The 25,028-nt window shown below is 45.3% G+C and overlaps 1 protein-coding gene across 2 annotated transcripts in view; it reads right to left on the bottom strand.

The window, feature by feature from the left end:
• The window catches only part of LOC133111396 (synaptic vesicle glycoprotein 2B-like), a 51,605-nt gene that overhangs the window by 9,693 nt on the left and 16,884 nt on the right, over positions 1 to 25,028 (bottom strand). For both annotated transcript variants that reach the window (XM_061221724.1, XM_061221725.1), the window contains exon 2: positions 5,816 to 6,550. In XM_061221724.1, coding sequence (XP_061077708.1) covers positions 5,816 to 6,290 — 475 coding nt within the window. In that variant the 5' untranslated portion in view covers positions 6,291 to 6,550. The remainder of the gene's footprint in view (positions 1 to 5,815; positions 6,551 to 25,028) is intronic.

Here is a 25,028-nt window from a genome sequence, read left to right as displayed (position 1 = left end):
CTCTGTCATTCAGCTGCCATAAAGCTTTCAGATCTTATAGTCCCCATTTTAAGAGTCATAAATGTTTTTTTTTTTATTAAAACATTCAACATAACTGCATTTCATAAGCACCCTGTGGCTGCCTTTCAGGACTTATAATGTATAATGTTTAATGTATAATTTGCAGGTTTCATTCATTTCACTTGTAAATCTTCTGGACTTGAATTCACATGAAATGGTGCACAATACATTTCGAGCTGAGAACGATGCCTCTGACTACAGTTTTGGCCTTTTTGAAGAAGGACATGCCTTTTCCACCACCAAAATCTCCCTATAGACACCAAAATCCCAATAGTCGGTGCAAGGAGAAGGCAGAAAGATTGGAGAGATTATTAGATTTACTGGGTCACTGAATGGCTCCATATATCATTCACAGAATGGGCCAATAGCCATCAGACAAGGGAGTGACAGGTCATGGTCAATGCAAAAGATATACTGTGTCGTTTTGAAGCTCAGCAATTTTCAGTCGGTCTTTGCTGTACCTGACCGTCTGACGCCATTTTGAGGGATTTTAATTTTTCCAATGCCCTAAGAATGCCCTGCATAAAAACGGCATTATAAAATGCGCAAAAAATGGAAATAAGGAAGTTAATGACCGAGTCAGAATGATATTAGGTTGTAGGCAATACGATTGAAGGCGTATTTCCTTTGGAAAAAGCTTTGCTTGTGCTAATGGCACTGTTGCGAAAACCACAAACATTAAATATGGTCGAAGACACTTGAAACTATAAACTTAGCTTTTATGGCTCCAAAGTGACTATTTAGAGGGCCCATGATTGTCCTCTCGTGTGTTATTGTATTTCAAAGCAGAAATTCTGTCTTGAGTTTTAATTTTTGAAACCTGGCTTTGAGAGGAAACAGAAGGAAGTGTGTCCAAATGATGATGGCTGGTTCAGTCATTTACAACCAGTCAGAGAATGATTCATAAACTGCATTTTCTTTTTTGATGCAGTGCTGAAAAGAACAGCTTAAGCTAGGTTTTGAGAATGCTCGTAGCTGATTGACCAGTTCAGACCAGCTCCCGGCTTGACATGGTTTGACCAGCTCAAGCTATGTTTTGAAACCTGAGTGACCACCTAGCAGCTCAGACAAGCTGCCAGCACTAGCTAGTTGAACGGCTAGACCAACTTATGACCAGCTTGACCAGCTGAATCCTCAAGCTGGCATTGCTGGATTTCCCGGAAGGGCATACCTTTCGGCCCAGAATGCCCTCGGTGTCAGCGGTAGACGTCACGGCGCACCGTCCCGGCCACCTCTACCAGGCAGGCGTGACGCGTTCGCCACCTCTACCAGGCAGGCGTGACGCGTTCGCACGAGATGTCGCCGCAGATGGTGGCGCCGCGGGGAGACCGGTGGAGGAGAGGCGGGGGTCCGGGCCGGCCATATGGGCGCCGGCGGTAACTCCCCCCCCCGCCCGCGCGCGGCTGTCAGCTCGGAGCGCCCGCGCGCCGCTTTGATGGGAAACCTCCCGTCCGCGGAGTCACGACCCGGAGACGGAGCTCTGGAGCCGGCGGAGGCCCGTTCACCTCCCCGTCACCGGAACCTCTCCGCTTCTTCCCATTTTCTCCCAATTTGGTAGCCCAATTGTGCCCTATCTATTCCAGTTCTCCGTGCGTTAGCTTAGGGATGCACCGCCCACACCCCCTCCCTCGGTGGCCCGGATGGATCAGGTGTCGCTGAGAACGACAGCACCTTCTCCAAGCCGCATCGTCCCACGTGCGTCCGTGATTTCCGAGGCGCCCGGGGTGCTGTTGTATGCGCCGATCTCACTAACCTCCCCCCCCCCCCCTCCCCCTTGCTGAATCCTCCCTCTGCCCTCAGAGCGGTGAGCCAATTACGCCACTCCATGTGAACAGAACCCCAGTCCTCGGTGTGCAACTGCGACAAACTGATGCCTGCATCAATGTCCATTACTTTAGCCATGTGCCACCTCGGCTGTAGCTCCTCTTTTTTAAATTTAAAATGTAACTGTTATTCATGCTTTTTTAAAGGAGCCCTGCCATTGTCGAACATTAGAAGACAAAATATTATATTGGTGCAAATAAACTACAAAATTGGACAACTAAACTACAAAAATGGTAGAAATACATTTCTACACCAGTTCTTTCTTTGTCTATTATTACTATCCTTCTCCCTGTTTGTATTTGTTGGCCCTTCCCTTCTTGTGTCTGCTACACTCCCAGAAATAAAGTGACAGTGGAGGTACATTTTTGTTCTACAATTTTCCCAAATGTACCCTGAAAGTACAGTATTTCTCTCTTTTGTTACAAATAAGTGCTTTCCAAGCAAAAGAGGTGCAAAGTAATTGTATATTGCTGGCTAGGGGTACACTTTTATGCACCTGTAGGGTACCTTTATGCATGCTTTTCGTACCTTTACTTCTGAGAGTATAAATTTGAGGAGTTTAGCCAAACCCGCCTTTCCGCCGGAAAATGTGCTGTCACCTGATGCCTCTCTCACTCCGCAGTCCTCCAGCAGAACCATACACTCATTAACTTCACTCGCCCAATCAAACAGAGGAGTTCCTCTTGAGTGGCAAGGCCCTGCTGATTAAGTCCCTCCCTCCTTGGGTGACGCTATGGCTAACCGCGTTTCGCTCCGCGGCCTCCCACCCAAACCTGGCACCAGCTAGATCAGGAAATGAAAAGCCGCTGTTGTATAAACGAATAACTCCAGGGCAGCAATTTGCCTATATCATCATGAAACTGTCACTTACAGCTGGCCTATGGTTACTTACCCAGACTACACACAGAGAACAAATCAGCCTAAATAATGAAACTACAAACATCCAATCACCAGGAATTATGAACATGAATTCACAAAGCTATTATATCTGTCACCATGCTTTTGTAATTTGTCAGCACATAATGAACAATGACAATAACAATATGAACTATAATTTTATTCTGGAGCTGGTGAGGAAGTGCTGCCATGTTGCAATATCTGTTCTATTCCTTCTTGTGTTTTTGTTGTTGGATTCGAGAGGTGTTACTGCATCAAGGACAGACCCAAGGGATGCAGGGTATCTTTAAATGAGGAGGTTTGTTGGCATGGCGGTTAGAGACCTGGGCTTGTAACCAAGGTTACAGGTTCAAATTTCAATGCACGGGTAGTATGTGGATATTGCTAACATATCCAAGTTGCCATGGATATGGTATTTATGCTTTTTTTCAACAGGGGCACACAGTCCACCCACTGTTTTCACTTTTTTATTTTTTTTCACTTTATTTAGTTGGGAAAGGAAAGTAGAAAGGGTTACAGATGGAGTCACAGTACAGATGGTGCCATGGTGGCGACTCCAGCTCCTGGCTACACAGGAGGTCATATATGAGCCGACCCTATAGCCCAGGGATACTCTATCTTACCTGGGGAGGGATGGTGTGGGTGCAGGCTTTTTTCCAACCAGGCAGTTACCCACCTGATTCTACTCATCAAGATCCTTAGCAAAGACTCTAATGGTTGTTTAACAGAATGAGGTGTGTAACTGGTATCATCACAAGCCTGTTCTGAGAAAAATTGAGTGCTCATTCCAATCCCTTATTCTTATATTTATTTCCACCTTTTCTTGCCCCTAGCTCTACCCATCGAGGGATGGGGAAGTCAAGGGAATGAATTAGGCAAATTAAATGTCCTTGCTCCTTCAAACGTCAGTTTGAAGTCGTGTCAGTTACAGACGTGGCAGATGGGCAGAGGTGGAGCCACAGTGATGAGACAGTGAAAGAGAGAGAGACAGTGAAAGACAGTTAGAAAGAGAGAGACAGAGAAATACAGTAAGAAGGAGAGAGAGACAGTGAAAGACAGTTAGAAAGAGAGAGAGACAGTGAAAGACCGTTAGAAAGAGAGAGACAGTGAAACAGTAAGAAACAGAGGGATAGTGTAAAACAGTAAGAAAAAGAGAGGGACTTTGAAAGAAAGAAAAGGGGAGGGACTGTGAAAGACAGTCAGAAAGAGATGGACAGTGAAAAACAGTCAGAAAGAGAGAGAGGAGAGAGAGAGGACGGAGGTGATCGATGCAGATTCCGGGGTGGAACAGAGTACATGAAGTGCCTTAGCGGTGATGAGTGTGGAGCATCAAGCCGGCAGTCCTGTGGAAGAGAGGCGTCGTGTTTGTTCATTTCACAAGGTCAGCGAAGAGGTGATCAATTTCAGCGCCTCCTGCTGACTCAGGCCCTCGAGCAGGACACCAAAACCCCACCGGCTGCTTTCCTCGCTGTCTGCGCCCTGTCCGCGCCGCTACCAACAACTGCAGACACCCGACACTTCATAACGCCCTCCATTTTGTAGTGTTAGCCCCGCGCGCACGCTTCATGCGTTTACTTTTATTGCTTTCTGCAATTCAATTTTGTCCTCCTTCCTCCCTAAAACACTTCAGGGAAGGGGTCAAATTGTTTTCTTGCCAGAAGGGTAAAACCACACTTCTCTCTAAAGGAATGAACACTGAAATTGATAAATTAGTAAACTGCTGGACAATAACAAATTCTACAGTGGCGGTGTCGCAATGGTGAATTTCAGCCCTACTCCCCTCCCTTTACATTCATTCGATTACATTACAGACATTTGGCAGATGCTCTTGTCCACAACAAAGTGCATAACCAGGGACAAGTGCAGTGAATGACCCTAGAGGGGAAGTACAGTTCCAAGCAATGACCAGAAAGATTAGACCTTGGGCCTTGTAGATGGTGCCCGCCCAGTGTGTGTAAGACAGGGCTGAGGGCCCCGCGCCTCTCTGCGTCTCTGACAGGGGGCCAAACCCAAACGCAATGCGCGCGCTCTCCTTGATTACCGCCGCATTGGCAAACCTCCCGCGTCTTATTCTGTGTTTTTCACTGCGGGACGCTGCATCACTCCCTTGTTAGGCAGAGACTCATCGATGGAAGTGGGGTGTGGAAGGCGGCCAGATTAATCTGCAAATCGACAGCAGTGTTTATTGGCTCCTCCAGCGTCTCCCCCGAGCTCTATTCCAAAGGAACCGTTTTCCCCAGTGCTCGCTGTCCCCCTGCTAACGTGCTCCTCCAGACCTATTTTTGTCGATTTGTCAAAATTACATCAGCGTGCAAAAGGCTGAACATCTTGAACGTTGTGGTGTTTATAAAGAGACTTGAAGTATTGCTGATTGGGTGTCCAAATCCACTCATCCATTTTGAGCATCCTCATCCAGCGATAATACTGGAGAGAAGGTTTTTAAGGTTGTTTAAATGTTCTTTGTTATAATTTCACCTGAAACACCTGCTGTACATGCACTGTCCCTTTTGGAAATCGAGTATACCGCAATACTATATATTATACGTATGTAGACTTCTTTTGGAAAATGTAATATATTCGTGTCTCGTGCTTAAAAATATCTATAATTATTATATTTAAGTATATCTGCCTGTACATTGTGAGGTTCTTGATAATTTATTTGCCTTCAATATACTGTAAGTGTAAAAGTATAAGTGTTCCAATTTTAGGGAGTATAATCATGAACAGCTTGTATTCATTAATGTGAAGGCTATATCAGAACTTTGGTTAGTATCCACGGTTTTCATGCAATCCAACAGAGATTTAAAGTCCAAGGGTCAGAAAGTCCTGCCATGTGTTTCTTCCACCTGTGAACCAGCTGATTTCACCCATTAGTTCTACCTTCTGGTTGAGGAATTGTGCTATGTAGCCAATTCAGGTGGTTGGAACAAAAAGCCGGCGAGGAATTCTACCCTGATCCTGGATTTTACACCTCAGCAGCCCGATTCTGTCGGTTAATGGATCGGTGTAAAACGACGTCACCGCTCGCACTTACCCAGCATGCCCTTGTTGGCGTTGGACAGGCACATGTCCTTCTCGGCGCTGGGCAGGACGAAGCCCACCACGAAGCACTCCACCCCGTCGGCCATGAGCGCCAGGCCGGTCACCACGAACAGGGTCCACTGGAAGCGCCCGTGGCCGCAGTCCTCCATGATGGCCTCGTACTGGTCGGCCAGCTCCTGGGCGTCCTCCCCGGCCCCCGCGGCCCGGGCCTTCTCCGTCTGGGCGGTGCGGGCGGCCCGCTGGGCGGCCTTCACCTCCTCGGGGTGCGGGATGCCCTGGTACTCGCCCTCGTACATTTCGTCCTCCTCATCATGGCCCTCGGTGGCGTCGCTGGCCGCGTCCTCGTCCTGCGCCGGGTAGTCCCCCCCGTACCCGTATCCGTCCCGCCCACCGCCCTCTCCGAAGGTGGAGTAGGTGTTGTCCCCCCCGCTATGCTGGTACACGTTGTTCTGGTACGGGTCGGCCATTTTAGAGGTTCGGAGACCGTTCCGGAAGCCGCTGCCGGCCGTACGGGTTTGGACCCTCTGCGGCAATGAGGTGTCTGCGTTCTGCGCGCGGCTATGGATTCACCTTCTGGGCAACGGAGAAAACTGCACCGAGATGTTCCCCAACGTCTCGCTTTCGGGCTCACTTCCCCGAGTTCCTGGGTCCGGATTTTTCACTAATGCCCAAGATGGTGGCACTCTACCTCCCTCTGTTCACTTCCGCACGAGTCCACATTCTGAACCTGAAAGAGAGAGAGAGAGAGAGAGAGAGAGAGTGAGAGAGAGAGAGAGAGAGAGAGAGAGGACTTTCATCAGCACGCGTGTGTCATGTCTACGCACGTGCGGAGGCAAGGACAAATGTAGTCGCCCGGAAAAGTTGGAAGAAAAAAAAAAGGTGAGAAATCGTTCCTTTGTTGCTACGGGTTTTAGGGAGTGCTGTGCGTTCTGCAGAGAAATGAAGAGGCCAGCAGGAACATTAAGCAGAAGTAGGCTGCGCCATACTTCACTGCTCTGACAGGTCACAGTACTCACTGCGGTAGAACTGTTGCCTTTTCTGCCTGCTTTCTCTGCCTGCCTTTGAGTCCTCCGGGAGCCATTGTGGCTCTATAGGCGCTGGAGAACCTATAGCTCAGTTTCCTTAACCAGCCTCCCGGCTGCCAGGAAAGAAATGGCCCCAGCACCTGCCCAGGTGTTTGCACAGCCGCTAAACATACACGCACACACACACACACACACACACACACGGTATTTAAAAGACCATTGCATCTTTAAGACCGGGTTAACCGGGTTGAAGACCATTACTACCTTAACACACGCACACTCACACACACATGCACACTCACACAGGTTTGAAACGGCAATTGTACTTTAAACACAGACACACACAGTGTTGAAAAGACCGTTACTTCTTTAACACACGCACACATTATTTACATTTTTAATGGCAACTATTACTAGGCCTGCTTCATACAGACTAGGGATAGCCTGCTTGGGGGAGTCCACTCAGAAAAACCCAGTCATATTTGAGTTCACTCAATCAGCAAACATGAAATTACCAAGGCAACACATGCGCTCGTAATCTAAAGATAGAAAGGTACAACATGTCATTAAATCAAAGAGCAAATACATCAGTCAGTATATTAGTTATCCTATCAATAGTATTATCTCTCGAATTAACAGTGGGTTTTTGAAAACATGCGATGGACAATTGGAACATTGTTTTATCTGCAAAGAAAGTGTGAATGTATCACTGAAAAGACCGTTAGTTCTTTAACGCCTTCAGAAGCGTGAAGACTCGGGGGAAGGTGATTCATGCAAAACATGCATTTATGACACAGGAGATCTTAGACAATACTACAGCCACGTTTCCATTATTCAGGTTATCTTTGAAAAAAGTATTTAATTTTTGTGCACATCCTGTTGAATTCTCTATGAGAAAAACATTTTTCAGATATTGGTTAGCCTATTCTTTAATAAATTGATGAATGAATTATTTCAGAATGCAACAAACCCCCTCTGCACAATGGGGATACATTCTTAATAGCCTATTAAAATGCTGTCGTATATTTAATAATGATTTCACTCTCTGAAGCAGATTACGCATTCAAATTGGCAATGGTTTAATGGGATCAAGGAAACCGGAACTGATTTCTTTGCTAATCCGTCGCGTAATGGCGCTCTTCGCGTCCATTCAACTCCATTCAATCTGGCCTCCGCAGCGCCGCCATAGTGATGATCAACGCAAACGAGATGCCGGGTCGCGATGATGCCGTTTATTACCTCCCAACACGGTTCAGCACGTTTCCCGTTTTGAGCCACAAACATACCGATCGTTATCATCGCCGTTGGGTTTATGAATGAGATTCACTCACCAGACTTAATTCAATGTGAACTGACGGCGCATACAATAGCTTTTTGAGCCTTGAAGTCTTAACAATGTCCCTTTTCTGCAGGGAGATGAGGGATTTATGTGGATTCTGAGAGTGATTTCATGCAGTTATACAAGCCTCTGGTGGCGCAAATGATCCTCTATGTTGATAGGTCTGTTACTCCTTTAATTACAAATCATTAAAACACTTTTTTTTAGTGTTCAGTCTTTTATAAATCACAGACCTGACTAACGCAGGCTGCTGCTAACGAACACTATCAACTCTTTGAACTTGCGGTGGAGCGTGCAGGGAACCAGCGAGAGTCCATTACTAATTATCGAATATTGTGCAGAACTGTTATAGTTAAGTGTGTGAGAATGGAGACAGCGATGAGGTCCAGACTGGGTAATGAAAAGAGAGAAATGCAAATTATGAAAACATAGATATTAATTTTTAAAGAACATTAAATATAAAGATGACTAATGTACTTGTCATTTTCTTTCCTCGTTTAATTTGTTTTCTGTAATTTCAGAATTTTCTTGGACAGCATCCAAGTACGCGTACTTCTCAAGCCAAAAAAAGCCAATTTAAAATCGAATAGAGAGGCAGAAACAAACACTTTGGGAGAGGGCGTGTGCGCTATTGTGTGTGTGTGTGTGTGTGTGTGTGGATGAGAAGGAGTGTGCTGGTGCTGTGAGAAGTGTGTATGTGTTGACACGGGTAAGTAAAGTAAGTAGAGTTAGTGTGTGTATGTGTATGGTAACGTACGTGTGTGCGTTAGCGTGTGTGTACGTGTACATGGGGGAGTGCGCTGGCTCCGCGTCTCTCAGCGTGTGATCTCCCATCTCTCCCACAGTCTCATTATGGGCTCCAGTCTCATTAGCGTCTCTCCTCCCGGGCCGCACCCGTCTCACCGCGATGGCGCCGTGCCCGCCTCCAGCCGCCAGCTCTGTGGCTCTTTCACGCTAACGTGGCGGGTAGGGCGCTCGTCAAGTCGCCCCCCTCGTTCACCAACCGCTTGACTGAGTTCACACGCGATGGCCACTCTGAGCAGTGGAAAAGGATAGGAGCCACAGGTTCTACACAGTAATTGGAATTGCCCCCCCCCCCCCCCACACACACACATAAACACAGACACAGCCCCCAGGGAGATCCTGTCGGTCAGGTCCCGCTTGTAGTCAATTCCGCGCTTGTCACAGGTTGCACAGATATCCGTCTCTGTGCCACGGACATATGGTTTAATTCCACTGTTCTGAGAGCATTACTTCATTACCAGAGGGCCATCAAGACCACACAATTGATAGAGTTCCCTGCACTGTGCACTTGAACTCTGTTTTTCAAATCTAGCAAAGCCACAAACTCCAGCCAGGAAGTTGTTATTTCATTCTGGTAAGTGGAGTTTTTTTTAACGTCGGTTATAATTGATCTCATGATTCAGCAAAGAAGCGGCCATTTTGTTGGCTGTAAACTGGACCCTCATAATGCAAGCAAAGTAAATTAAATTGAACTCTGAGAACTCATTAGGTGTGTGCGCCTAACGCCAGCTTAACTGCTAAAGGCAACATGGCAGTGTCGTTAAGGATACTAGATTCAACTTCAACTATAGTCATTAGCTTCTAAGGCAATGAAATACGTCCTCTGCATGTGACCCATTTAATCCATCCTAGTTACTTAGGAGCAGTGGGCAGCCATAGGACGGCACCCGTAACCCAAAAAGTTAACAATTTAGCAATTTAGACTCTCCAATTAACGTAACCTGCATGTCTTTGGACTATGGGAGGACACCGGTGTACCCAGAGGAAACCCACGCAGACACGGGGAGAACATGCAAACTCCGCACATAAAGGCCTGGGTGGGGCTCGAACCAAGGAAGGCCAGTGACTGGACCAGTGCCAAGGGTGAGGGGGTTGCAACAAACACCCCCTCCCTCTCCTAAAAATAACTTCTTCCTCAACGCAATTGTGCTCGCATGGACTTATCTGGTCCAGCACTGAGTCGTTGTTGTGAGCAGCCTGAGACATATAAAACAGGAGGGAATGTTTAACTTCCGCCTACGCGTAGCTGCGTTCCCTACACCTTAGGCCGTACAGAAGCTATGGCGCGTAGTTATATTTCTGGGTAGGTGCGCGTCAGGTTACTCCATAGGCTGCGGTGTAGGGAACATGGCTACGCATAGCCTCTGTGTGGATTCGACGCAGAAGCATAAATCAGGCTTTGGGGGCGAATACTGATACTGGACTTGGAAGCCAAAGAGTGGAGTGCCCTGCTCAGAAAAGAGTCATAAATTTGAAGGTGCGTGGGTGGGTGGGGGCTGCGTCAGCTGCGTAACATTAAATCTTAATAACCGGCGCTGCTGACGGACGCAGCCCTTCGCTCGAAAGAGAGAGAGTGGGGGTGGGGGGGGCCTCACAGGGAGGGGCGTGGGGTGTGTGTGTGGGGGGGGGGTCACAGGGAGGGGCGTGGGGTGTGTGTGTGGGGGGGGGGTCACAGGGAGGGGCGTGGGGTGTGTGTGTGGGGGGGGGGTCACAGGGAGGGGCGTGGGGTGTGTGTGTGGGGGGATCACAGGGAGGGGCGTGGGGTGTGTGTGTGGTGGGGGGCCTCACAGGGAGGGGCGTGGGGTGTGTGTGTGGGGGGGGGGGTCACAGGGAGGGGCGTTGGGTGTGTGTGTGGGGGGGGGGTCACAGGGAGGGGCGTGGGTTGTGTGTGTGGGGGGGGTCACAGGGAGGGGCGTGGGGTGTGTGTGTGGGGGGGGGCTCACAGGGTGGGGCGTGGGGTGTGTGTGTGTGGGGGGGGCTCACAGGGAGGGGCGTGGGGTGTGTGTGGGGGGGGGGGTCACAGGGAGGGGCATGGGGTGTGTGTGTGGGGGGGTCACAGGGAAGGGCGTGGGGTGTGTGTGGGGTGTGGGGCGGGGGGGTCGCGGGCACCCAGCCCAGGTTCAGCCACAGGGGTTTTGGAGCGTGCCGTGGCAGGGTGGCGGCAGCTCGATGCCCGTGTCGGTCCGCTCATTAATCGGCCGACTCGGGAGAAACCGCCCCGCCACTGCTCAGTGACAGGGAAGAGCAGGGAACTCTGGGTGAATTTAACTAAAGGAGCTGACCTGATTTTGGCCGTCACCCTCGCAACATTCGCCTTCCAACATCACAACAGCCGCTTGGAAAAGGTGGAGGTTGACACTATTACACAGGATTACACAGCTCACACTACCAACAATGCATTCCCTCTTCCAATAATATTCACGCGACAATGTATTCACACTACCAACAATGCATTCACACTACCAACAATGCATTCACACGACCAACAATGCATTTACACTACTAACAATGCATTCACACTACCAACAATGCATTTACACTACCAACAATGCATTTACACTACCAACAATGCATTCACACTACCAACAATGCATTTACACTACCAACAATGCATTCACACTACCAACAATGCAGTCCCACTACCAACAATGCATTTACACTACCAACAATGCATTTACACTACCAACAATGCATTCACACTACCAACAATGCATTTACACTACCAACAATGCATTCACACTACCAACAATGCATTCACACTACCAACAATGCAGTCCCACTACCAACAATGCATTTACACTGCCAACAATGCAGTCCCACTACCAACAATGCATTTACACTACCAACAATGCATTCACACTGCCAACAATGCAGTCCCACTACCAACAATGCATTTACACTACCAACAATGCAGTCCCACTACCAACAATGCATTTACACTACCAACAATGCATTCTGCTGAATTCTGTCTCCCCACAATGCTCTTTGTTTCTAGCACTGAGCAGCTATCTTAAAGTTTTTCGATGTTGCATACTGGTCCAGTACTTAGGCAGTAGAGATGGTCACAAGTGCTTGATTACTCAAAAGACAAGGTCAGCTCAGACAAAATGCAGTAGACTGCTGAAAAAAAGTGGCTACTTGGTCATACATTTGAATACAGCTTAATTAACAGCTTTGTTTTGATAGTTCATTTTTACATTGCAACTTTAGCAGTTTGTCCTCAGTCTTCATTTCTGCAGCATTTCATTTTTGCAACTCTAAAGCAGCAGCGGTTTCAGCATTTTTGGCGTCGTCAAGGATACTTGCAATCAAGTCCCACTCGATTCTAGGGTGTCAGAATTCAAATCAGCACCTTGAACTGTTTAAATTAGCTTTTTTTTTTTTCTTGGAAATTGTTATTCTCTAAAATGGCCGGCTAGGGCACCATGGTGATTGAGGCTAGGCCATAGCCCATCTTTTTTTCCTGACAACAGTTTTGGGCAGGCTTATGTGTTAGCCTACTGCATAATAGCCTATATGCTGTATATATAATCTGACACTGGCAGAGCTTTTCTGGAACATTTCTGCGAGTCACTGATGCAGGTAATTTAGTCTGCAAATATACTACTTGGCTAGCATTAGAAATGATATTGCAAAGCCATTTAGCTTGTTACATTCCTGTAACAAAAAAACACTTTTTTCAACAATTTACCTCACAAATGAATATGACGTAGAAATACAAAATTAGTTAATAAGATAAACTTTATAAATGAGAGTGGAAAATGTGAAATTTCAATTGCAAATGTCAAGAATGACATCAGGCCATCTCAGCTGTTGTATTTTTTTCAACAATGCTGTTCAGTAAATGAGATTAGAAGAAAAACTGCACATTGAATCAGAAATAAAAATAATGACCATTTGTTGCATACAATAAACACAAGTTTCTCAAGACAGACAGTGCAAGACTAACGGATACATCTCCCCCCCCCCCCCTCCACAAAAGGATAGTGTTGTTGCTGCCCAAGAAGCAACATTCAAAACACAATCTAGTGTTCCAGTTCCCTTGGTTACTCAGGCACTGAAAATAAGTCAAATTCCCATCCCTGTTTGGCAGAAAAAACAACCTGGCAACCCTGTAATCCTTTTTTTTTTTTTCCATCACGCCATGATGACATCACAGTTGCCAAAATTAACTTAACATAAGAACATAAAATCATAAGAATGGCTGATGAGAACAGGCAATAGAAGCTAATTTAGTCTAGTCTCCAGTCTCTAAAAACAATAGCATTAGACCAGACCCTGTCATCAACACCCCAACAATCTCTGATTCTACTGTCAACAAAAGTTGCCAATTATTTGGCTGCTGTAAAACACTTTAATCAATGTAATAGTTCTTATCTTTAAAAATAAATCACAGGGAAGCAACAAATCAGATAGCAGGCATTGTCTGTCATGTTTAGGTATTTCAAATGTCTTGGGTCTTAGAAGGACGTCACCTGACAGTCAATTTTGTATTTTGGCAATTATCTGTGTGAAGAAGTTAGCAGTTGTTCCGAGTTTAATCGCACACAGGAAATGTAAATGTAAAGTATAGGGTGGATTTAGGGAAGGATTATTGCTTCAGGCAGGGGCAGTGTGTGTCTGTGCCCTTTCCCCCTCTAGTATTTCTGTCTTTGTGTTTGGTTTTCTCCAGAGCTGCAGAGGAGAGTTCAGATAGATAGATCACGTGTCTGCCCTTTGAGGCGCTCCACACCACTGCAGTAACGGGATGCTGTGTCCAAAAACACCCTCAGCTCCTCCTGAGAAACCTCATTTAACCAAGCCAGGTGTGAAACAAGCACACACACTCACAAACACCCCAGTATGCATCCATACACACATACACACACAAGCCCACACATATACACACTCCCAAAGACCCCTACATGCACTCACACACTCTCAGACAGGCACACGCTCACACATATACACACTCCCAAAGACCCTTATATGCACTCTCACACTCTCGGACAGGCACTCACACATACATACCCAAAAATACCGACTCACAAACGCTCTGATATGGACTCACAGACGCACACACGCTCATAAATGCCCTGATACGTCACACACTCTCAGGCATACACACACTCACACATACACACACTCATTAACACTTTTATACGCGCTCACACACTCACAGATGCATACACACCTAAAAATACCCACTCACAAACACTTTGATACGGACTCACAGGTGTACACACTAATACTTGCCATACTGATATGCACTCACACACGACTGAATGTAAATAGGGGAAGTGGCAATCAGACCTGCATTAAAAATGCATAACTGTTTCAAATACTGGATTCAAATACTTTTCTATGCATTACTGAGCTTGTCTGGTGTATTGAAACCTATTTAATGCTCTCAAAAAGTGCAAACCACAGCTTCTGGTCTGCTTGGTTAGCTCAATCGCACCAGGCAAGATCAGTCGAGTAAAGAATGATATTTGAATCCGATGCAATTACATATTTAACCCAGGTCTGGTGCCAATTCAGTTCAGCAAGCCCTTCCAAGTCACCATCTCACACGTTTAGCAGACGAGGCACACTCAGCGGACTTCATGCCCATAAGGGCTTCCCTACTGTGTTGTCTTTGACTCCAAATTGTGTGAAATGGGGTCGCCCGAAAACTTCACTTCCGTGGTTTCAAAACACTTTTCGCAAGCCCATTGATAGTCAATGGGTGACATCACAGGCACTGGTCGATATTTTCTCTACAGTCTGTGAGTCAGGGGACCAAGCTTCTGGAAAGGACAGGGTGTCAGGAGCTGGGTTTGTAACCAGGGAGTCGTGGGCTCAAATCCTGCGTTGGGTGTGTAGAGGGAGGTGTGAATGTAGAAATGGGAGACATGCTGGGTCACCCGCATAGGCCGAGTGGAATTATTAACGTGAGCCCTGCCGCACCTACGTCTGCAACCCTGGAGTGGGCAGTGCTGAGCGTTTTGAGAGAGTCAGGGAACGGGGAAGTGCTTTCAACTGTTTGGTGCTAACTCTCTCCTGTAGTTCTCTGTGGCCTGTAGAACATGCAATAGGAAGTTGCCCACGGAGGATTGGATCATTTTAATCTACTGTGTTCCAGGTAAACAGCTGGGTTTGCAGTAAGCCACAAGCTGCAAAAGAAGAGGGTAATTATTTTAAAAAAGAATAAATAATTGTATGGACACATTGTGGATTGTGGACATATGGGACTTGTAGGGGCAGCCTGTAACCAAGTGGCTAAGTTGCATGTCTGGGAGCCAGAAGGTTGGTGGTTCAAGCCCCAGTGTAACCACAAAACAAAATCCGCCAAGCTCTTGGGTCCTTGTACAAGGCCCTTAACCATGCATTGTTCCAGCTGGGATTGTCTTTAGTCTAATCAACTGTGAATCACTTTGGATGAAGCATCAGCTAAATAACAATTATGGGCGCATCTTATGTGCTAACTGTTCACTTACTCCTCCAGGGGAGCAGGAACTTAGTATTCTCAATTGACCGATAGCTTCCCTTCATCAATTTCTTCTACAGTTCGGCGAGGGGAGGCATCATTTATTTAAACTGCTGTCCTTAAAAAGGGACGGTCGCTGGTTGAAATTTAAAGGCGCCGGCTCCCATAAAACCCAAAAACATTACAGATGTATCTAGGCTATAAGTAGTCCCTCCCTTGGCACCTGCACTGTAACAGAGAAACTGCAGGTTTCCTGCAAAAGAAACTGGGTCAGATCTTAATAATGTTCTTTTGAGGCATCTGGTGCACCTCTGCTCCTGATACACCTGCAAAAACTTGACTTACCCAAAAGATTAATAATGCGTAAATTGGAGAACCGTATCTTATACATGCACTATTATAATAGTGATAACTTTATAAAATGTCTTAAAATAACAACAAACATCATCTTGCATAATAAGCTCACTATAATGGCAGCATGGCGAACAGTGAAAGCATCAGCTTTTGGGCCTTGAGACCAGAGTGTGATCATAAGATCACTCTGACTGTAACTGGTTCATGTGATCTCTGACTGTGACTGGGATCAAAAGATCTTTTTGACTGTAACTCGGATCAAAAGATGTCTCTGACTGTAACTCGGATCAAAAGATCTCTCTGACTGTAACTCAGATCAAAAGATCTCTCTGACTGTGACTGGGATCAAAAGATCTCTCTGACTGTAACTCAGATCAAAAGATCTCTCTGACTGTGACTGGGATCAAAAGATCTCTGTGACTGGGATCAAAAGATCTCTGACTGTAACTCGGATCAAAAGATCTCTCTGACTGTGACTGGGATCAAAAGATCTCTCTGACTGTAACTTGGATCAAAAGATCTCTCTGACTGTAACTTGGATCAAAAGATGTCTCTGACTGTAACTCGGATCAAAAGATCTCTGTGACTGTAACTTGGATCAAAAGATCTCTCTGACTGTGACTGGGATAATAATATCTTTGACTGTGACTGGGTCATAAGATCACTCTGGATCTGGCAGGCTACTTCATGCATGAATGATGATACAATAATACACGAGTGGCTTATGGTGACATATTGGGTGTGCTGTGCTGCGGTCGCATGCAGTTCAGCACAGCAGTGCCTGTATCTCACAGTAAGGCATGACTTTTAGTGCATTATTGCAGTTATACAACAGTTTTACCAACATGTTCATGCATTTAAAAAAACGTAAAGGAAGATACAGTAACCGAGCCTCAAACGTTTTTATTATGCATGTTAATGACAGAATGGAGTGGTGTTGCTAGGCTATGAGCGATGATATAGCTACTCGGATACAATGAATCAAGCGAACGTAAGGAGTGCTTTATCATGCATATCTATATCATTTTGAATAACAATTCATTTCCATTGTTTGACCATCTGTTTACTTTTGACAGAATTTGTTCTAAAGTTTCAACAGTACACATTAAATTACCCTGCTGAAAAAAAACAGCATAAACTAGGTTTTGAAACTGCTGGTAGCTGGTAATTTCAAGCTGGTCATAGCTGGATTTTACACCAGGGTACATTAGCATTTTGTAGATGCTCTTATCCATGTAATAAATGTTCCTAATAAAGTGCTCGGTGAGTGTATATTTTTTCACTGTTGTCCACCTTATCGCCCCTTTAAAAGGGGGCGACATGGCTCAGGCCGTAAGAGCAGTTGTCTGGCAGTCGGAGGGTTGCCGGTTCGATCCCCCGCCCGGGCTGTGTCGAAGTGTCCCTGAGCAAGACACCCAACCCATAAATGCTCCTGACGAGCTGGTTGGCGCCTTGCATGGCGGCCAATCACCGTTGGTGCGTGAGTGTGTGTATGAATGGGTGAATGAGAAGCATTAATTGTCCGGTGCTTTGGATAAAAGCGCTATATAAATGCCAACCATTTATCATTTACCATAAAAGGAAAGGTGTACTGACATGGTCACAGTGAGGCATCAGTCCCTGTCGGAGTGACTGCAGAGGATGCATTGCAGCAGCCAATGACAGTGGCGTGTAGCAGTAGTGTGTCGCCCTGTGTAACACGGCACACGTGGGCCTTTGCATGCGGGACCTGCGACGGCACTTCATCACCGCGCCGGCGCTCCAGGGTCACCGGCCTGCTGTCGGCTCGGTAATACAGAGGAGATTTAATGCAGCGCCCCCTGGCCTTAACCCTATGGGACTGCGGCTGGACCAAATTCGATTAATCTGAAGCCGCACCGCCCGTAGAGACTCTCATTCCGCAGTCACCCTTTCTTCACAGGGAAGGTAGGACACTCAATTAAGGAGCTCAGTTATTTACTTCAAAATGTCACCCCGGGAGTCTTAACATCGAAAAATGGGCTTTTCACTCAGTGGTTGCTGGTTCAAGTTCCTGGCCAGGCAATGTTGATGTGGAATTTAGCCAGAGCTGCTTCACTAATTTTTCAGTTGTATTAATGAAAACGTGCAAGCGGTGTCACTCTGGAAAAGGTTATCCACTAAATAAATTAGTAGGCCAGTTCAAAGCGAGCCTTTTGTTTTTGAATTGGGGACATAGACAAAGGTAATTGGCACTAACGAGCCGAAAATTTGGCTAGGTGATTAATTTACTTTTGTTATGGACAATAGTGCCTTGGAAAAACACAGGCTTTTCTTCAGCTGTTTCCAGCTCCTCTTCTGTTCCGTCCCTCTAAATGGCTTTCTGTTCACAAGACAAAAGCAGAAATCTAACAACTTGTTTTGTTTGATGATGTCGATGCATCACTGTGGCACTGTTGTGTTGTTTGGCTTCTAGACATTTACTAGCCAGTGTTTCCTCTTCATCTTAATGGACATGTCACTGACACAGACATGTAGGTCTGCGACAAGCTTTTTGAATTCTTAAGCTCTGAATCACAGAACTGTCTTGTATTGAATCTTTCTTAGTTTTATTATCATGTTTTGAAAGGAAATTTCAGTCAATTGTTTAATCTGTTGGTCGGATGGGAAAAAATGGCAAAAGAAATTTGAATCCTTGTATCTATGATTTTGACTGCATACACATGCAGTCTATCACAACTCTATATCCAAGCATATAGCCTATATACTATATGTCTAGTAATGTGCAAATATCTTAGGCACATGCTTTCAAAAATAATGAAATGAACAGTTTGCAGTTTGAAAAAAAATACTAAAAATAGCAGTAAAGAGTTGAAAACGTAAGCAAATCAATATTTGTTGTGACCACCCTATAAAACGGCAAGAATTCCCTCAGGTATACTGCCCTGCAGTTTTATAAGAAAATCAGCTGCTAGATTCTTCCAAAAATATTGGAGAACCTGCCACAATTCTTCTTCCGACTTTAGCTGTCTTGCTTGCTTCTGGCTTTCCAGCTAATCCCAGACAGTCTCAATCCCTTTTTTTTTGTATGAAATGTGCTCTAATACTTAATATACTATTTTATTTAATTAAAAACTAAAAATTCTCTGTAACATTTTTTTTTCGGAAAATGAATGTTTGGAAGTCTAAAATTTGCTCTTTTCTATTGACACACTAATCCAGAAAGCCAAAAAATAAACATCTAAGACCAAATTTATATGAAAAAACTATGGTGCCTAAGAATTTTGCAGAGTACTGTATACATACATCTAGGCTATAGCTGTAGTTCAGATTGTCTCAGGGATCCCCTGTTCGGGTTCAGGACTGTTCATGCAGAACTCCTGAGGTTATGCAACTCCCACTTGCATTCAGCTGCCCTATTATACTGACCAATCCGCTACTGTCAGACGTCATGTCCAGAGTTATCTGGCTGTGGCCAAATCTGACAGAGAGCCCTCAATGGAGATTCCCCATCACCTTCAGCATGATCTCAAGTCAAATCCAGCACTGCAGTAAATATCATCGTTTTTTTACCACTTTACGATAGCATGGATTTAGTCTTAGGTTTAGGTCAAATTCACGTTCTTATAAGGGAGGGAATTGCAAGCTAGGAGGTCAGCAAATCAGAGCGAGGGTACGGTTTCCACGGTTTCGCCGTCGCTGAACAGAGAGCCCTTATGTAAGCGGCTTTCTGGATGCCTCCTGATGACCAGCTCCTGCTATTCACATTTTACTCGCACGTACGCACCTCGTCCAGGGAACATGGCGCGTGGCCTGTAATCTACTTCCGCTCGGATTGAGCTATGGCCGTCCACGCCTCCTCAAAAAGCCCCGCAAAAGGGCCTGCCGACCCTCGCGGTCTCCGTCCGACAGGCGTGTGAACTGCCCCAGAGCTGCCGCACCCATCACACCCTCAGTTTCCTGCCTCAGGACCTGGAACCGCACCGCGAACGAAACAAACTAAACGGAGACCGACAGAAAGACAGGGCGAGAGAAAAAGAAAAGAGACGGAGTACGAGAAAGAGAGGGTTCATCTTTGTACACTGTGTGCCACAGATGTATGTGTTCATGTGTTCAACATTGTTGTATGTTGTTTATATGTTCTTTTCTGCACTTTGGCAACATAAGATGCATCTTGCCATGCCATTAAAGCATTGTGAATTTGAATTTGAATTTGAATTAGAAATTTGAAAGAGATTGCAAACGGAGAGTGTCAACATAGAGCAAATTGTAGATGGAGAAAGAGTAAAAATAGAGAGATAGGGAGCAATGCTGATGGTAGATGAGTGTAATCCTGCTTAAGACTGCAGAAATTTCATTCTGCGTGCTGCCTGGTTTTAGATTACTCTCTCATGGGGGCGGGGAGTCATAAGAGTTCATAGGAGCTGCTTTAAACGGACATATTATATGTATTTTGTTCAACGTGGTGCGTTTTGCTTGCTGGAGCTTCACTCCGGCAAGTTCCACGCCACACTGCGGGGACATTACGATATCGCCGAGAGGCCCTGACCACTAGATGCTTGGCCTCTGCAATATTAATGAGTTTGAAGTGTTGCAGACAATTAACGAGGGCAACGGGCAATTCTCAGAATGCCTAAAATAAACGCATTTTGCCAGTGTATTTTGCAGAAGCAGTATTCTGTAAAGATGTGATTTTCTTCAGTTAATAATGTTACATTTTTCATTTGCTTTGTGCTGAATCCAAACCTCAAACTCCACCATGAATGTGATTACAACCGGTACAAAATCTACTGAGATGTGCATCATTAGCAAGAAAAGCAAGGGCTTTCTAAACAAACAAACAAACAAACAAACATTGAAGCTTTAGAGGAAGCGATGGAGAATCTGCTCTTCCTCTGTGGTTCTGTCCTGGTTTGACTGAGCCAAGAGCTGGCCCATCTGGGAGTTACGCAACTGCTCTTTCATCTCCTGTGTTATTCACTTATTTAGTTGTTGTTTCATATGTTGTGTTCGGCATTGGAATATATCCCCAGGCAAAGATAGTGGCAGTCAGAGACACAGATAGGGAGGGGGGACAACTGGAACACTTTGTCTCGGGCCCAGGCTCGATTAATCTTTAATTATATTGGGGGGTGGGAGGATCTTCCAATATATTTTATAGCAAATTAAAAATAGTTTGTCTGATGACTAAGAATTGATATGTGTTGCACTGATGACTGTATAAATGCAAGTATTTGCTTCAACCGTGCGATATGCCACCTGATTTCACTAATTAGCTTATTACCCGAACCAGGCAAATTAAATAATTAGTGAAATCAGGCGGCATAGCGCACGGTAGGAGCAAATACCTGCAGGCCCTGCGGCCCGCAGGACGTGGAGTTGAGAAGCGTCTGCACAATAGGCTCTGCTGAGTTTTTATGCTGTAAAGCATCTCGAGTTAATGGTAAATAACATGTCCCCCCCTTCCTATCTGTTACCCGTTTGCTACCTCTCTGTTACCGGTCTGCTAGCTGTTTTCCGACTAAATAGTGTCTGGCTCTGTGCTCAGAGATCGTGAGTATGGTACAAAGTGAAATCTCGCATTATCTCTCTGTGGCATTTCTGATGACATCACTAGTCCTATCTTTGTCTCCTAATTAGCGCCGAAAGAAAGGAATTGGTGGGTTCCAGACATCTGGTGTTGGGTTGAGACGGTACGCTCCACTGATCCCACCGATAAAACAGGATGTTAGCTTTATATTATTTTTTTAAAGCAATTTCGTGCATTCCTGTAAGAAGCTTACTTTTCCCATCATCCTATGCGTGCGCCGTGCTGTGCGTCAGTGTGACAGGCAAACTAAGTTTGTGTGCAAGTGTAGAGCTCGTTTAGCGCTTTGGTGAACAGGCAAAAACAAGTCTGTCAAGTTTTTTATCCTTGAACTTAAAATATTAGCCTGCTTGACAAGTTAAACCTTCTTGCCCTATTGGCAGACCTTTGAAAAAGTCAAACTGTGACTTTATTGGCTTATTAAGCAAAGAAAATAAAGGAAATAAGATTTGAAGTCTAAATGTAAGACTAATACAATAGGTGAGACATATTATTATTCAGCCCTGCGATGGACTGGCGACCTGTCCAGGGTGTATTCCTGCCTTTCGCCCAATGTATGCTGGGATAGGCTCCAGCCCCCCTGCGACCCTGATCAGGATAAGCGGGTTCAGATAATGGATGGATGGATGGATATTATTATTCAAAAAAAATGTTGCAGCGTTCCAACCACATCTGCCTGTATAGTGTTGCAAACTCAGGAGAGGAGTACAATGGTATGTTATCATTGTATATGTGAGTTCAGCTGCGCGGGCCAAGGATTCATCGATAAATAAATCATATTCTTCCCTCAGAAGCAGTGTTCACACATTCAAAATTCCCGAGGTGGAAATAAGGGAGGTTGCCACGAAGATGTATTCATTATTTTTGTAAATACAGTAGTGCTTTCTTGAATTAAAAAGCATCAGGCATGCAAAGAGCCTCATCTCACATCAGCCATCCTTCCATCATGCTTCAAATCAAGGTTTCAGTCGCCATTTGAAAGCAGCACAGCATTGCACTGCAGCTCAGAGAGAATGATTTCAGAACCGTTGGTCCCATATCACGCGGTTGATACGGCTATGAGTCATGGCACTCCCTGGTATTGCAGAGCTGGTTTTGATAATGGAAGGTTATATTATATGTAAATGCGTCTAAGTGCCTCATGATGCTAAAAATGAAACGTTGAATGCTTAAAGACTTTGGGGAATAAGAATCCCCCTCGAGGTAAAGTAATAAATGACCAGCAACCATACTGTGCCACTATGCATCCTGTTCTAGTGGCTTAAGTGAAGCAGGTGTATGCTTGGTTAATACTTCAGTGCTAAGATGCTGCTGGAAGTGGAGTTGGTGGGCTCTCGTCAAATAAATCCCAACACCCCAGTGCAGTGATGGGGACATTGTGCTGTAGGAGATGTTAAACAGGTGTCCTGACTCACTCTGGTCATTAAATATCCCATGACATGCTTGACAAAGAGTAGGGGGTTTCCCCTCTATCTGCCACCTAATCACCCCCCACTCCTCTCCACCTCAGCTGATGTGTGGTGAGCATTTTGCGTTCTGTTGTGAAATGGCTGCCGTGCATCACCCAGGTGGGTGCTATACATTGGTGGAAGTTAGGGCGGGTTTTTGAGCGCTTTGCATACGATAAAATTTTATATTAAAGCAAGGACTTTTAATAAATGACAGCATATGATCAAATTTAAACACTAAATATTTTTTTTTTTACTTACTTGCACACTAGGGCAAATTACAAATATCAGGGCTGCTTATACTGTTGCGCAATTGTATGCATGCATTGCGATATTCATTATATATTCATAACAACTATCACATTCAGTGTGGTTCCCCGCAAACGGGCATAAATCTCCACACACCGCCGCCCGCGTATATGTAGGTGTGTGAGTCACAGCCGGGGGCGGTCGTTCCGTTACGCGAAGGCCTCCGTATGTCATGTAAAGGCCGGTTTGCCAGGAGGAATAAATAACGCTGATAGGTTCATTAACCAGACTGCGGGACCGGCGTCTTCCCGCTGCCGGCGCACCGCGACACGCTCTGTTGAACGCGGAGCGCCGGTCACGCTTTTAACGCAGTGTTATTGACCGGGGCTCCCGCCACTGCAGTGCAATCGTGCAAATGTAAATACGAGGGCAAAATGGCAAAATAAATATACGCTGTGATGTGCAGCACCCGTGGTAGTACAAGGACTGGGAGTAAAAAGAAGAAAAGAAAAAAAAAAACTAATTTTAAAACTCAGGGAGCATGAAAAGGAAAAAGAAAACAGAGAAAACCCAGAAAGACTATTGATAATGGCTCACAAACCGTTTCATCTGGATGCGCGGTTCTGTGGGAGTGTAATTGATATTGATCCTAGAGTTAAGGCTGACTCTGTTATCTGGAAATAGTGAGATACACCCTTACAGCCCTCCCTCCGCCCCATGCTCACACAGGCGTGAACCTTCTGCTCCCCTTTGAGGTTATTCCTCACGTCCTGTCACAATTAGAGGTGAGAGGCAATCGCAGGGGCACAGAGGACAGTCTTAATGTCGGATAAACTGTGGGTATTTAAAAATGTGTGTGTCTGTGTGTGTGTCTATGCGTGTGGGTATGTACACATGCATGTGTGTGTGAGTGTGCGTGTCCACAGGTGTGTCTATGTGTGTGTGTCTGTGCATGCATGCTATACATTATTGCCCTAAAATGGGGGGCTATGTAGTTATAGGATTGCAATTCCTACATGGATCACCCAGTATGTATGAAAATACCCTCAAAATAAAACGGGCAGTGCTTTAACTGGACCGCGCGTTATCTTCACAGATGCATATGGACATTGAGGTCCGTAAGTATTTGGACAATGGTAGAATTCATATTATTTTCTACTCCAGCACATTGGATTTGGAATAAATCAATGAATTCGATGTTACAGTGCAGACTGTCTCCTTTAACTTGAGGGTATGTACATCCATATCAGGTGGTCTGTGTTGGAATCACTGTTTATACACAGTCCCCAGAGAACCAAATGTAATTGGACAGTTGGCTTCTCAGCTATTTCTGATTAGTCAGGTGTATTCAAGACCTCACTGTATATAGATAGATTTATTTTATATAGTCTTCCAAAATACATTAAGTATTCATCAGCACTACTTAGTTAATTCGTTGGCACTATGTAAACATTTATACACACATATGAAGCAACATGTTACGTAAATATACTCTCTCATCCATGGCAACGTAAGGCTGCAACATGTTACGTAAATATCCTCTCTCATCCATGGCAACGTAAGGCTACAACATGTTTTACCACATATGAATGTCATGGCGATGCTCGTCCTTATGGTATGGTACTGATGGTGACGCAGCCCTCTGTTCGATAGTGATGAGTGCCGTATGGATTCAATTACTCAACACAAGGCCTCTGCAGGGGACATGAGCCTCTGATCTTAATGTCAAGAACCACGTATTCTACTAAACTGAAACCTACATTACTGTATGTTATTACAAAAATTGTAATTAAATACAATTTTTGAAATTATTTTCACTGCACTTTTATTACAGCAAAACTATAAAAATACTTAATACTTTTATTTTTTTCCCGGGCCACAGGAGGATATTAAAACCTTCTGGCAGCTGTGAGCCTTGTTTACTGTGTCTTTGTGTCCATAGACAGACAATATTTACCCTCACAGGGAGTGATGCGAGACTAGTTCTGAAAAA

The sequence above is a fragment of the Conger conger genome, chromosome 15 (genome assembly GCF_963514075.1).
Source record: "Conger conger chromosome 15, fConCon1.1, whole genome shotgun sequence".
Taxonomy (NCBI): domain Eukaryota; kingdom Metazoa; phylum Chordata; class Actinopteri; order Anguilliformes; family Congridae; genus Conger; species Conger conger.
The sequence above is the reverse complement of the archived record's forward strand: the minus strand, read 5'-3'. Positions and strand labels throughout refer to the sequence as shown.